The 15,298-nt window shown below is 33.9% G+C and overlaps 2 protein-coding genes across 2 annotated transcripts in view; one reads left to right on the top strand and one right to left on the bottom strand.

Annotated features, from left to right (window-relative positions):
* Window positions 1-15,298, top strand: part of LOC134853853 (2-oxoglutarate and iron-dependent oxygenase domain-containing protein 2-like) — a 606,153-nt gene that overhangs the window by 61,151 nt on the left and 529,704 nt on the right. The gene's annotated exons all lie outside the window — the stretch shown is intronic.
* LOC134854561 (programmed cell death protein 5-like) lies at window positions 13,502-14,890 on the bottom strand. The gene is made up of 2 exons (XM_063870868.1): window positions 14,711-14,890; window positions 13,502-13,839 (listed from the first exon to the last, which is right to left on the bottom strand). The coding sequence occupies exons 1-2, from the start codon at window positions 14,878-14,880 to the stop codon at window positions 13,632-13,634; spliced, it is 378 nt and encodes a 125-aa protein (XP_063726938.1). The 5' UTR covers window positions 14,881-14,890; the 3' UTR covers window positions 13,502-13,631.

Genomic DNA, 15,298 nt, shown 5'->3' with positions numbered 1-15,298 from the left:
TCGAATTGTGGCACCTATTGAATACCGGGTATCTAATAAGCGTGAAAAGAAACCGAACTTGGATCGTGGCAGTGTTGATAGGGGGATGGACGTAGTCATAAAACATATATGAACAAAAGATTTAAGCGGCTGCCAGGACTGATCGGGAATGGCGTGACTTAACTAAAACCAAGTTTAAATAAATATAAGGAACTGGAGGGTACCGGAGAGCCTCCGAGAATTAGAATACTGACGCTAAGAGAGGGAAAGGTTAGTTCTCAGTTAGAGAGAACCATTGAGCAAGCAGAGAAGAATAGTTGGCCCGTGGAGGACGCAATTGCTTGAAGCGAGGCTAGTTGGGTCTCACAGTTGTTAGTAATTATTCTAGCTGATTTGAACCCGAGTTTAGTACCGAATTGAACTATTTGTGTGAGCAAGTTGCGCTTGAACCCGAGGTACCGGGTTGAATTAATTGTGTGAGCCAATTGCGCTGTTGGAGGAGGCGAGTTTGGAATTGCGTCTAGCGAGGACTTGAAGATAGAGTCAACAAAGCGGCTAAACGGAACAAAACGCGGGCTTAGTTATAGTAGTTAGCTCATTGAGGGCATTGTATAATGCTTTTAATTTCTCTGTGACGATGAATTTACTTACTGTGCCCACTATTTGCTGAATTAGCTAAGAACGCAAGAGAAGACCCGAAAAGAGCGTAAACTAAGGATGAAGTTGCGCAATTCTTTGATCGGTCAAATTAGTGTGACCAAAAACATAACCTTTTCGGGATTGATGATAATATCGTCTTAGTGTTGTCCGCTTTTAGACCGTATAAAGGAGCGAAACTCTGCGGCTGTTAAGTAGAGTGAAAACGTGCTTAAAAGAGACGACTCCCCGAGAAATTCTACACACCGTATAATTTTCAGAACACAACGCTTAGGGACAAATTTTGCTCTATAACCCTTAGAATCAAAATATTAAAAAGCATTCATTAAATTTGATGCTTTCAAAAAATATATCACTAGGAAGCTATCATTATTCTCGAATATTGTCAGGTTTATTACAATGACATGGAATTGTAAGTACACGAAATTTTTTAAAAGTGCTTCAGCCTAACTAGAATACCTGATGAAAATCTTCAAATGAGCCTTTAGAATCCTTAAATTTTCCAATTCTTTATGAGTTGCCGGATTTAGCGCTTTATTCCAGTCCAAAAAATAACATCAACAAAAAATAAGAGTTTGTGTTTCATTACATATTTCATTTAGCTGACGCAATGAACAACGGAATTTGCTTTTGTTCCAACCTATCAGATGATTGTTTCAATTACAAACAAAAGATTCTCAAACTAAATAAAAAAACAGGGGTTGAAGCCAGATGAGCCTATAATTTTTGGCCACCATGAATTTTTTAGCTACAAAAACGTCTAAACTCGAAAGTTGCAATTTAAACATACAACCAGAAATAAAACAAAAAAATAAAACAATTATTGCAATATAAGGCGACAAGCCGACATAAATTAGTCGAAATTATTCTAGCCGAATAAAACATTTTAAGCAAATGAAGAAAACATCAAAAAGATTTATTAATCTACAGCGAGCATTATCCAAAAATGTGAATAAAAATGGTAATTTGAAATGAAAATAATCTTGAAAATTTTGTAGGTCAAATATGCTTATTGAACATGATGATTCAGTGATTCTGTTATGCAACTTGTTAATACTAGAATTATTTATGTTTGATAAAAGACATTACGCAACTTCAAAAAATTGGTGTTGCCTTACAAAAAAGGGTTATAAAAATTATTACAGATGAGCGAGTTAAAACAAGACTGCTCGTATGCCACGGAGAAGCCCTAAATGTTCCGACTGCCCCTCAATCCAAATCGAAAAATTTTTTGGAAAAGAAAATCATGAAACACTAAAAATTTTTGGAGAAAATCTAGGATCAATTGTAATAATTTGAGTCACCCAAAATTATTACGATCGATTAGCTAGCCTCAATTCAATTTGGAACGATTTTGTTATGCGGCATATTTTGGCACATTATTTTCAGCATAAAGAATTAAATCTTCAAAACACGCATAATGTAGTCCATATCATGGCCAAATTGAGTAATTTAAAACTCCCAGAACTTTGCAAATGATTGGAGGTAAAATCAGTTTTTTTTACATTTGATTTCTTTAGAATTTTTTAGTCAAAAACTATGATTTGGATCGACAAAAATTGATGGATTAAAAAAACACCGAGCATAAACATTCCGTTTTCTTCGAAAGTCAGAACAATTTCTTCTCTTGGTCCCTGCTGCTCATTGTTGTCAAAAAACTTTGTCGTCTAATTAATATACCATACAGACTAAGCTGTCTTATATCATTTGAAAACAAAAATTAAACCTAGGAAGCCGAAGTCTCATTAAGTATAAAAGGCGAAAACTTCATCAGCATTGTGGAAAACTCAATTGAACTTAGTTACATAAAAATCTGACACAACGACGCCTCAGATGTCGAATGAGCCAAACGAAAATAGCGAAACAGTTTCATATAAACAGAAAAAAAAGCATAACGTCTAGCACTTAACATTCAAAATTACAACCAAGATAACCAGATATTTCGATAAGAATGAGAATGTAATATAAGAACAGCCTAAAAAGTTTGTTGGTCAAATCTTTCGGTTTGCACGAAACGATTCACTGGCTATGTTTAACAAGTTGTCAACATGACAAAAGATCTTGTTCCGATTTGAAAAAAACCTGAAATTTTGGAGTTTAGACCTTGTCGTCAAAAAAATGCATTCGGTCAAACATTACGGATGATTGAGATAAATCTTTTTGGAAACACCCTGGCAGCTCCTTGTCGTTCCGACCATTTGAAAAATGAAGAGGAACGTTGTATTTGGGCCTTTTAGTTTTGTTTTCCACGCAAAATCAAATACCCCAAATTTGCATCGGAGACAGTTGAAAGATATGGCATATTCAAAAGTTTCGAGTCATGATTCAAACGACATTTTGAAAAAAGAAAACTTTTTGGCAGATTCGAGAAAAACCGGTTTCAAATTTTTGATTTTTCGAGCGAATAAAGCATGCGAGCAGCCTTGCAATAGCTTATTTCAAGGGCTTAACAGCTTACCATGGCCTAATTTAGGCCGTAAAACCTTACTCAAGTACAACTGAAAGTTTTACTCGAGTACGACTATTTTTTGAGTATTTAAGCGCTTTTTTTGCAAACAAAATTTCAAAAATATTAAAACACTGCAAAAAAAACATGAAAAACTTTCAGTGCTTCAGCCTAATTAGTAAAAACAAAAAAATGAAATAATTATCGCAATATAAGGCGACAAGCCGACAAAAAGTAGTCTAAATACTTCAAACCGAATAAACCATTTTAAGCAAATAAAAAATATTTAAGAATGAGTAATTTATTAACAGCGAGCATTATCCGAAATTTTGCACTAAAATGGTAATTTGAAAGGAAAATATTCTCAAATTTCGTGTATAGGCCAAATACGCTTGTTGAAACGCAATGATTCAGTGATTCTCTTATGCAAGTTGTTAACACTAAGAATTTTCATGTTTGATAAAAAGACATTACGCAACTTCAAAAAATGGGGTTGCCTAACAAAAATGTGTAATATAACTTATTACAGAAGAGCGAGATAAGACAAAACTGCTCGTATGTCAGGGCGAAGCCCCAAAAACTCCGGCTGCCCTTATTCCAAATCGAGTAACTTTTAGAGAAAAAAAATAATGAAAAACTTAAAAATTTGGAGAAAATCAAGGATCAAGTGTTAAAAATTGAGTCGCACAAAATTATAACGACCGACTAGCTAGCCTCAATTCAATTTGGGAAGATTTTGTTATGCGGGGTATTGTGCCACATTTTTTTTCAGCATAAAGTATTACATCCTCAAAACACGCAAAAATTAGTCCATAGCATGGCCAAATTGACTAATTTCAAACTCCCACAACTTTGCAGAAAACGATAGAAGGTGAAATAATTTCTTATTTTTGATTTCAAAGAGTCAATATTTTCAACAAGGTCTTGATTTTTTTGTCAAAAACTTTTATTTCGATCGACAAAAATTGACTGATTAAAAACACCAAGCATAAACATTCCGTTTTCGTCGAAAGTCGGAACAATGAATTCTCTTGGTCCCTGCGGCTCATTGTTGCCTTTACAAAAAATTTTGTGATCTAATTAATATACCATACAGACTAAGCTGTCTTATATCAATTGAAACAAAAGTTAAACATAGGAAGCCGAAGTCTCATTAAGCATAAAAGGCGAAAGCTTCAACAGCATTTTGGAAAACTGAATTGAACTAATTTTCATAAAAAACTGACACAACGACGCCTCAAAAGCATAACGTCTAGCGCTTAATATTCAAAATCACAACCAAGATATCAGAAATTTTGATAAGAATGAGAGTATAAAATAAGAACAGGCTTAAAAAGGTTTGTTGGTCAAATCTGTCCGGTGGCAAGAAATGATTCACTGAATATGTTCAACAAGTTGTCAATATGACAAAAGATCTTGTTCCGATTTGAAAAAAACTAACCTGCAATTTTGGAATTTAGACCTTGTCGTCAAAAAATGCATCGGTGAAATATTACGGATGAACGAGATAAATCTTTTTGGTAACACCCTGGCAGCTCCTTGTCGTTCCGACCATTTGAAAAATGGAAAGGAACGTTGTATTCGGGCCTTTTAGTGCTGTTTTCCACGCAGAATCAAATACCCCATATTTTCATCGGAGAGAGATGAGTGATATGGCATATTAAAATGCTTTGAGTCATGATTCAAACGACATTTTGAAAAATGAATTTTTTTTCGCAGAGTCGAGAAAAACAGGTTTCAAATTTTTGATTTTTCGTGTTAACTCGACCGAATAAAGCAACCGAGCAGCCTTGCAATAGCTTATTTTAAGAGCTTAACAGCTTACCATAGCCTAATTTAGGCCCTAAAACTTTACTCCAGTACAACAAAAATTTTACTCGAGTACAACTATTTTTTTTGAGTATTTTAGCGCCTTTTTGCAATCGAAAATTTCAAAAGTTAAAAAACTGCAAAAAAATAAGAGAACTTCCACTGTTTCGGCCTGCTTAGTATTTCTGATGAAAATCTTCAAATGAGCCTTTATAATCCTGAAATTTAACAATTCATTTATGGGTTGTCGGATTTTGAGCTTTATTACAGTCCAAAAGTTACAATAGCAAAAAATGCGAGTTTCTGTACCATTGCACATTTCGTTTAGCCCACGCAATGAACAACGGATTTTGATTTTGCTCCAAGTTATCAGATGATTGTTTCAGTTACAATCGAAAGATTCTCAAACTAAGTCGAAAAAAACAGGGGTTGACGCCAGATGAGCCTATAAACCTAGGTCAATATGAATTTTTAGCTACAAAAAATTCTAAACTCGGAAATTGCAAGTTTAGGATATACCCAGAAAAAACTAAAATTGAAATAATTATCGCAATATAAGGCGACAAGCCGACAGAAGTCAGTCTAAATATTTCAAGCCGAATAAACCATTTTAAGCAAATAATAAAATATATAAAAATTAGTAATTTATTTACAGCGAGCATTATCCGAAATTACGCACAAAATTCGTAATTTGAAGTAAAAACATTCTCAAAATATGTTTATTGGTCAAATATGCTTGTTGAAACGCAATGATTCAGTGATTCGTTATGCAAGTTGTTAATACTGAAAATTTTATGATTGATAAAAAGACATTACGCAACTTCAAAAAAATGGGGTTGCCAAACAAATATGTGTAATACAAATTATAACCGGAGCGAGAAGGACAAGGTTACTTGAAAAAACTAGGAACACACAAAAAAAAACAATTTCCAAACTTACGGGTTAATTTTTGAGTCGATTCCAAGTACCTCAACGCAACCTTTTGTTTTGAATGCCTCCGTGTTGAGAATATCTAAATATTACCATTTTCCAGACCATTGATAAAAAGAGCTTGCGCTGCATTTCGCTTACAAATTATTCAATTTCTATTTCTGTATTTTTCTGTACATTCATTCTAATTAATATAAATGGTTTTTTAACGAAAATTAAAAGCAATACTATTATTGAGCATTAGCATAAAATTTACAATTTCTTTAAGCACCTAGAAACAGGAAAAACTCTTTAAAAATCACGACTTGCTGTTTTCATTTGCTTCCGTAATAATAAATGTGCTGAGAATGTTTTTGTCACTTGCTAATCTTACTATGACCATTATCAAGGAACATGTGCTATCATATCAAAACCATTTCAGTCGTGAAAAAACTGTTTAGATTAAAAAAAATAGGTTAGATTGGAACTCAGGACCTTCGCCGTCCCAGGTATAATCGTTGCCTCAAGGCTAAGTTGGCCGGGTTCGCCAAGGAATTTGATTACATTATGAAACAAGATACCAAGTGCTTCTGTTAAACAAGTTGTTAACCCAAAAAGGCTATACTCCGATTTCATAACGCTTGTTCTTTTTAACTTTATGTTGTTGATTTTAATTTTTTTCTGAAAAATAAAACAAAGCAAAAATCACCAAGACCAAACAAGAGTCTTCACTACATTCACCGACTCTTTAACATATACGCCCGAGCAATTTTCATAAATCAGTCAGCACGCGTCTCAGTCATGCACCGAGTAATCAAGACTGAGAGGTCTAAACGATGGAAATCAAGTTACTCCGCGATATAACACTGCACTCCGCTCTCGTAATTGTCAAGATGTAACTTGAAATACATCAGCAAATTCCGACAGGAGTTCCGTTCGAAAGCGATCGATTTAATTAAGGCACTTTCAAAAATTGGCCTTAGTAAGAGAATGCTTCTGAAGACTGTTTGTAAAGCTATGCGAAAAGTCAGCAAAAAATCCAGGAAGTTATTAAAAAAAAACAAAATTCAGGAAAATATTCTACGAACATTTGAGAACAAACAAATATAATTTTTGATAAATAAATGCAAGTTTGCCGAAATGCGCCTTCAAACGAATGCAATAATGGATTACTGCTAGCATTTAAATATCTCAGGATAAAAATCTACAATGTACGTCATTGATACACTTTAGAGGATTATGAATACGTTTTAAAGACTAAAACATGCGTTCCTTACATCGTTCCGTCTAAAACTTTTCAGGCATACAAACAACGGAAGTTTGATTTAAAGAAGTTTGAACAAATTATTATTAAGTTACCCGCATAAAAGAAAAAAAGAAAACTTGACAAACTGGATAGAAATAACAGAACTCTACATGTATTACCACAGTGTCGATCGAACAACAACAAAAACAAAGAATCAGCGGCGAGAGGCTACATTAAAAAAGCATTTACTACCTTAAGAAATCAACGTGCTGAAATCTCGAAAAAAAATTAAAGAAAAATCAAAGACAGATGTTACAGAAATACGAATCAGTACCACTTGACAGATCGCTCAGAGAACTCAGAAATTAATTCTACCTAAAAAGTTTCCTTATTAAGCTATAGTGCTAAATCAGGTGCCACGCGAAGTTTAAATTATACAGTTGATGTAAGCATTCCAGACAGGTTTTTTAATCAAGAGGTTATATCAAACAAACAATCTGCTGGAAAAAAAAACATTGTACCCTGAAACTTTAAAACAACTTAATAAAGCGCTATACTTTTACGATCCGACAAAACAAAAAAAAATTTTCAAAGACCTCAGTGCCGAAAATCTAAAAAAAACTTAATTAGCACAACAGCGGCAGACTGACCATGTATGTAGCAGCGGGTATGAAATAAACTGATTACCATTCGACTAATCTGTGACCAAAGTTGTTTACGGGAAAAAAAGTCTCGTAACCAATTGCAATACCCTTAACGCAAGGGTAAAAAGCCTAGAAAACGGAAAAGTTTTTTTGAAACATCACGAATTGATGTTGTTCCGAACATTTGAAAAATGTGGAGGCACTTTGTATTCGGGTGTTTTGTAGTTTTTTTTCTTTTTTATTGGTTTCCACGCAAAATCAGCAACTACAAAAATCATCGGAGAGAGTTGAATAGCATATCATTTTATAGCTATTTTATTCGTGATTTAAACGATTTTTAAAAATTTTCAATAAACTTACCCAGTTTTGAGAAAAACCGGTTTGAATTTTTCATTTTTCATCAAGTTTCGAGGGAGAGAGCAGGCTTACAATTAGTAATTAAATAGCTCAAAAGCTTGCAATTGCTTTATTTAGTTTATAACACTGCTCTCCGCTCTCGTAATTATCAAGATGTAACTTGAAAATACATCAGCAAATTCCGACAGGAGTTCCGTTCGAAAGCGATCGATTTAATTCAGGCACTTTCAAAAATTGGCCTTTGTATGAGAATGTTTGTGAAGACTGTTTGTAAAGCTATGCGAAAAGTCAGCAAAAAATCCAGGAAGTTATTATAAAAATACAATTCAGGAAAATATTCTACGAACATTTGAGAACAAACAAATATAATTTTTGATAAATAAATGCAAGTTTGCCGAAATGCGCCTTCAAAGGAATGCAATAATGGATTACTGCTAGCATTTAAATATCTCAGGATAAAAATCTACAATGTACATCATTGATACACTTTAGAGGATTATGAATACGTTTTAAAGATTAAAACATGCGTTCCTTACATCGTTCCGTCTTAAACTTTTCAGGCATACAAACAACAGAAGTTTGATTTAAAAGAAGTTTGAACAAATTATTGACTACCAGGGAGAGTCTTCATTAGACTACTATTAAGTTACCCGCATAAAAGAAAAAGAAAACTTGACAAACTGGATAGAAATTACAGAACTCTACATGTATTACCACAGTGTCGATCGAACAATGACAAAAACAAAGAATCAGCGGCGAGAGGCTACATTAAAAAAGCATTCACTACCTTAAGAAATCAGCGTGCTGAAATCTCGAAAAAAAATTAAAGAAAAATCAAAGACAGATGTTACAGAAATACGAATCAGTACCAATTGACAGATCGCTCAGAGAACTCAGAAAATAATTCTCCCTATAAAGTTTCCTTATTAAGCTATAGTGCTAAATCAGGTGCCACGCGAAGTTTAAATTATACAGTTGATGTAAGCATTCCAGACAGGTTTTTTAATCAAGAGGTTATATCAAACAAACAATCTTTGAAAAAAACATTGTACCCTAAAAACAACTTAATAAAGCGCTAAACAAACAATCTTTGAAAAAAACATTGTACCCTAAAAACAACTTAATAAAGCGCTATACTTTTACGATCCCACAAAACAAAAAAAATTTCAAAGACCTCAGTGCCGAAAATCTAAAAAAAACTTAATTAGCACAACAGCGGCAGACTGACCATGTATGTAGCAGCGGGTATGAAATAAACTGATTACCATTTGACTAATCTGTGACCAAGGTTGTTTACGGGAAAAAAAGTCTCGTAACCAATTGCAATACCCTTGCTTAACGCAAGGGTAAAAAACCTAGAAAACGGAAAAGTTTTTTTGAAACATCACGAATTGATGTTGTTCCGAACATTTGAAAAATGTGGAGGCACTTTGTATTCGGGTGTTTTGTAGTTTTTTTTCTTTTTTATTGTTTTCCACGCAAAATCAGCAACTACAAAAATCATCGGAGAGAGTTGAATAGCATATCATTTTATAGTTATTTTATTCGTGATTTAAACGATTTTTAAAAATTTTCAATAAACTTACCCAGTTTTGAGAAAAACCGGTTTGAATTTTTCATTTTTCATCAAGTTTCGAGGGAGCGAGCAGGCTTACAATTAGTAATTTAATAGCTCAAAAGCTTGCAATTGCTTTATTTAGTTTAAAGTTTCCAAAGTTAGTTTTTTTGAGTGTTTTAGCGCCTTTTTAGAAACAAAAACGTCAGAAATTTGAAAAACTGCAAATATTGGAAAAAAAAGATTTTTTTTTATTTTTGTTTGTTTTTCTAATCATTTTTCTAGAAAAGTTGTAATGACCAAGCTCTAGTTTTTCGCTCATTATAACCATTATTGAAAAGTATGCGATCCTTAGTACAATCATATTAAAACCATTTTTTGTGATTGGATTTCGAAGAAAATTGTCTCTGTTTTGAGAAAAACGAGGCACTATATTATCATCTTTTTTTTTTGCTTTGAAATAAAATTAAGTTACCATTTATATAAAGAAAAAAGACCAACCAAATCATCTGAAAACTTCAGAAAAATTACTATCCAGATGTACTTATCTTAATTTTTTCATTCAATGCATCTTTCAATAAATTGTGATACCTGCATAGCGACTGAGTACACATTGTTTGCATCTGAAAGGACCTAAAATCAAAACCCCAGACTCGAAGACGAACCGATTGTTATCTCACTGCAAAAAAAATATAAGAAGAACTTGTTGCTGCGCAAATCGCATAGAAGTTCATGGACACAGTAATTATGTTTAAGAAACTTCGAGGGAATGAGCCGATTTTTTTAAATCTGAATTATGGTTTCTATGTTTTCTACTAACGGTATTTTTTGAATGACCGGCGGTGGGTCGGGCATGATCAAGTTATAACATTAAAACGCAGCCAACAGACAGTTGAAAAAAGTCAATGCACGCAAGGAAACAAAAAAAATCAACATTCAGATTTCAAAGAAAAAATTTACAGCTTTGAAGTTCTTCGAAATTCGAAAACAATACGAAGCGTAATACTATGTTTTAGTGCGCTTAAGCTCCCAAAAAGGAGCTAAACTTGTTTTTTAAATACAATTTCAAATGGATGCAAATTCTGTCTAAAAGACCTGAAAACAAATCTAAATTTGTAATTTACAATTATAAACAAGGAAAGCCGATAACTGAGCAAGTAGCACATAACGTTTCGACCCTATTCATAAAAACCATTTTTTTTCGTTTTTGTGCGTGGTGTGATAAGGAAAAATTAGAACACAATGAATGCCTTTTCCAAACACAATGTTTGAGCAATTAAGTTTTAAAACTTTGAAATCATGCAACAGAAACTAGCTAAATTTTCAAAAATAAAATCAATCATTGTCTGCTTTTGAAGCGGCTCATAGAAAAAAAATAATTCAGCCGATAAAAGTAAGACGAAATCATTTATGCCAAATAAAGCTTTCAAGTGAAAAAAAAGAAAAAGGAAAACCAAAAACATAAAAACAGAAGGGTATAACTTTTCAAATTACAGGTGTAAGCCAAAAGCACGCGCAGCTACGATTGAAAAATTGCTGACAGCTCGGGGAAATTCCCCGATGTGGCAACTAAGCCGAAAAAAAATAAGCAGACAAACGAAAGTCCGACTTTTCATTTTTTACGACGTAAAAAACAAGGTCTGGCTGGAAATTGGATCACAGACCGTAGGAAAAAAGGCATCTGCGTTACCTCTAGACCAAGAGTGAAAAGGTCTCGAAGTTGCTAAGGTTCCCTAATAAAGCAATTTCTCAATAACTTACAGATTGGTAGGAAAAGTTGTTGGAGGGGAAAAAGTGTAAATCTCATAAGAAACTTGCTTTGACAAGCAAATGACACACCGTCGAAAAAGACTCGCTCGAATTATGAATAAAATTCAAAAAACTTCACACAAAAACTTCTAACTATTTTTATATGACGTTTGAATCACGACTGTCAAGGCTTCAAAATTTAAATCACTCGACTCACTCTGATGATTTTTTTTGTGGTTCTTGATTTTGAGCGGAAAACAAAAAAATGAGAAAGAAAAAGAAAGCACACCCAAAAACCAAGCTCCTCCCCATGTTCAATGATAGGAACAATAACTTAAGAGAACACAAGCTTCACATTTTTTAATTGAAAAAAACACCTGCTGTCAATTATGAACAAGGATAGCCGGTGACTGTGAAAATAGCACAGAATGTTACGACCTTAGTCTTAAAAAACACTAAATCCTTTTTTTCAAAATAGTGTCATTTTTTCTGTGTGAAAAAATAGAAACTAGGCATAACCGGCAGTCATAGTGAATTACGCTATATGAAAAATTGTTTTTAGACAAAAATGACTTGAAAAACGAAAAAAAAATGAATACAATTTTTAAAAATTACAAAAACTTTTTCTAATTCTGTTGCAAACATCATAAGAAAAAACACATCGAAATCCTTTTTAATCATAGAATCAAGAGAAAAATACACGAAAATGAAATGAAATTTCCAAGTATTTAAAATTGAAAACTATAGTTTCAACACAGAGGCGAAGTTGCACTGCCTCAATTTATGGCGTGGACGCATATTAGCTAGTATACTAACAAAAGTTCATTAAAACATCCGACGCAGCCCAGATTAGAACCCTCTCGTTTTGTTGCGGGTTCTTCCCTACCTCTACGCTACATATCCATGATACCTTGAAGCTAAAGTGCTATTTGTACTATAAAAGTCATAAAAGTCTGTGTTAATATCCTTAGCATTGGCTGTACTTAATAGCTGGTTATTGATCAAAATGAACACTTTCAAAATAAACACATTTTATCGCAACAATATTTGCGTCGCAACAACATTTGCGACTTTGGTTGGAAAAAAGAGAGTTCATACTATAAAACAAGCTTTGCTTTTGTAATGAAACTCAATTTGGTTTTATGAGTTTATTTCTGTCTTCTCTTTTTCCCCCGTTAAGGGCAATTGATTTACGTCAAAATCTGCCACATGAGAGAAGACTATATCTAAATTAGAGTAAAAATAGCTAAAAAAACTAATTTGAGACTTCAATCTCTTTTATCTTGACGCCGCCCAATCCACTGCAGGTTCATCCTTGGGCAGGAGGTTTTCATCCATTTTGCCGTAGCTGTTCCAAACTTGAGGAGGAGGATAACACTAAGAACCATCCGAGCATGACCGAAGTAAAATATTAACCCAGGACCCTCGATTTAAGAGCCTTTCGCCTTAACCAATCGGCCATGGTCTCTCAGTTCAATCTATTATCTGTGGCGTATAAAATCCCTTTCAGCCCTTCCACCTGGAGTTGGGCGGGAAACACAAAACTTTCAAAGTTCTCTATTTCTCCTAAGGCACTTGGAGTTGCGTCAGAAAAACAAAACTTTCAAAGTTCTCTACATCTACGGTGTTCGAACCGAAAAATTATATATAAATAATGCTTGCTAATGGCAAGCGTAAATATAGAAACTATCAAAGGTGATTATAATTTGATGTTTTTACATCCTTATTTTCAACTCGCAATTGCACAGTTGAAACAAAGCATTACCTCCGAGTACGAAATGTACATTCAGCACGTTTCATTGATATTAAATCAACTGAAATTGGCTCTTTTCCAGTTACCACACTTTGATTTTTTTTCTGAAATTCAATAAGTGAAAGTCTATTTAAAATGGCTATTCATATTATAAACTGCGTCGAAATGTGTCAGCGTGAACACATGCAAAATGCTGTGTTAACAATTTTTGAACAGCTTTATTTTGTAATTTGACGAGGGGGTTGGGTAACTGGAAAAGAGCCCTGAAACTTTTCAATGAGCCAACTCAGCCAATTGGAACTTCACGGCGAGAAAAAACGGCTTCCTGTTTTATCGCTAACATGTGCAATTACCGCTAGGGTAGCGAAGTGTCTCACGCAGTTCAAACTCATTAAAATTCCAGCTCAATGATCAATTGATTAGATATGAAATTAATCAAGTTGGATCTCAATTCTATGTACAAAACACAGTCAAAACAGATAAGAGTGGTAAGTAAATGAGGCAATTTAATTTTTACGCATCCCTTTCTAGAAATCATCATCATCGTCATCTGAGTCTACTCTCCTTCTCTGGAAATTGACCTTTGAACTCTTCGGTTTGGCCTGTTGACTAAATTGCTGAAGCAGTTGTTTGAACTGATCGTCACTTATCTGCTGGCCTGACTGGCCTGCTCTAAGAATGAAGGGTTCTAGCTTCTGTGCGTACTCTGGTTTCGTTAATAGAAGACTGTTGTACCTAAATGAAGAAAATGGTGAATCCAAGTAGGTTAAACCAAATTGATCGACGAGCGTTCGATCAATCGACCACTCCACTAATAGTAGCTGGCAACAATAAATTGTCTCCGGATTTAGCTGTATTTAAAACTGCACTCAAATTAAATTTCGCGAGTCTAAAAAGCTAGTAAACTGGGGAGGCTATAATCTTCGCACATTGCCAAATATTACGGTAAAAAATTTTGAAACTTGATAATAAAAAAAAATTGCCAGCGTACATAACATTATTTGTAACTACATATGAAAACAGGGACAGCCGATTTCTGTGCAAGTAGCACAGAATGTTCCGACCATAATCTAATAATACAATTTTTTTCTCAAATTTTCGTTTTTTCGGCGTGGTGGGTTTAAAGGATCTGAACAAAAACTGGAGCTTAGGCATATTCGACAGTCAGAGTAAAATATGCAAATTGGAAAACAATTTTTGTAGAAAAATGACTAGAAAAAATAAAAAAGTCAAAAAAGATTTTTGATTCCAAAAAAGCACTTAAATGCAAAAAACAACTACTTTTTCTCTCGTATAACTAAATTTTTACGGCCTAAATTAAGCTATTGTAAGCTTTTCAGCCTTTAAAATAAGCTAACGCAAGCTCAAATCAAGACAAAAAGTCAAAAATTTAAAAACAGTTTTTCTCGACACTACAAAATATTTTTGGGCATTTTTTAATGTAGTTCGAATCACGACTGAAAGGGCTTTAATATGATATATTACTTAACCCAGTCCGATGATTATTCGTGGTACCTGATTTTGCTTGGAAAGCAAAGAAAAAAAACTAAAACACCCAAATATAAGGTTTCTCTCCATTTTCAATGGTCGGAACAATCAAATATACCTAGCCAAAGCATTCTGGTCTAGAGCATTGTGCAATAAGGTCTGTTTAGCTTCTTCGTATGCTTCCCTTTGCTGCTGTTGTTGCTGCTGCTTCATCTGTTGGCCACCTAGTTGGTCCATAGATTGACCTTGGGTTTGACTAGGCCCCGCATCCCCACTGCTGTTATTCATCTTCTACATTTAATCTTAAAAAACGAGGCAATCAGAAGAAGTACTAATAGATCATTTGATACAAGAAGATGCAGGGCGCGTAGAAATTTAACATAGAAAACTCTTTGAGGTGCATGCAGCATAAAACATCTATTTTTTAGAATTAAGGAAAGCATTAAGAGCCAATTATCAATAGCTTATTTTACACAGAGGCGAAGTTGCTCTTCGCACACAAGCAAAAATATGATCGATAACGCTACTGGGAAAAATGAATGAGTAAAACTTTGAGTCTACAAAATTTCTTAAGTGACGCACGCCAATTATGAGTCTACATAATTGCTAAGTGACGCAAGCCAAGAATGACGCATTAGCAGTACCAGTCAAATGAAAAAAAAAATTACCAACTAGCATGCCTCAATTTATAGAGCGGACGCATTGT

This window comes from Symsagittifera roscoffensis, chromosome 9, assembly GCF_963678635.1.
Source record: "Symsagittifera roscoffensis chromosome 9, txSymRosc1.1, whole genome shotgun sequence".
Classification (NCBI taxonomy): domain Eukaryota; kingdom Metazoa; phylum Xenacoelomorpha; order Acoela; family Convolutidae; genus Symsagittifera; species Symsagittifera roscoffensis.
This window is presented reverse-complemented; position numbering and strand designations above follow the sequence as displayed.

What these genes read in the sequence shown, in the direction of transcription:
- LOC134854561 (XM_063870868.1), bottom strand. Translation starts at nt 14,880, where the DNA reads ATGAATAACAGCAGTGGGGATGCGGGGCCTAGTCAAACCCAAGGTCAA. An exon ending in GACCAGAATGCTTTGGCTAG is followed by an intron (nt 13,840 to 14,710) that starts GTATATTTGATT and finishes TTCTTCATTTAG; the next exon opens with GTACAACAGTCTTCTATTAA.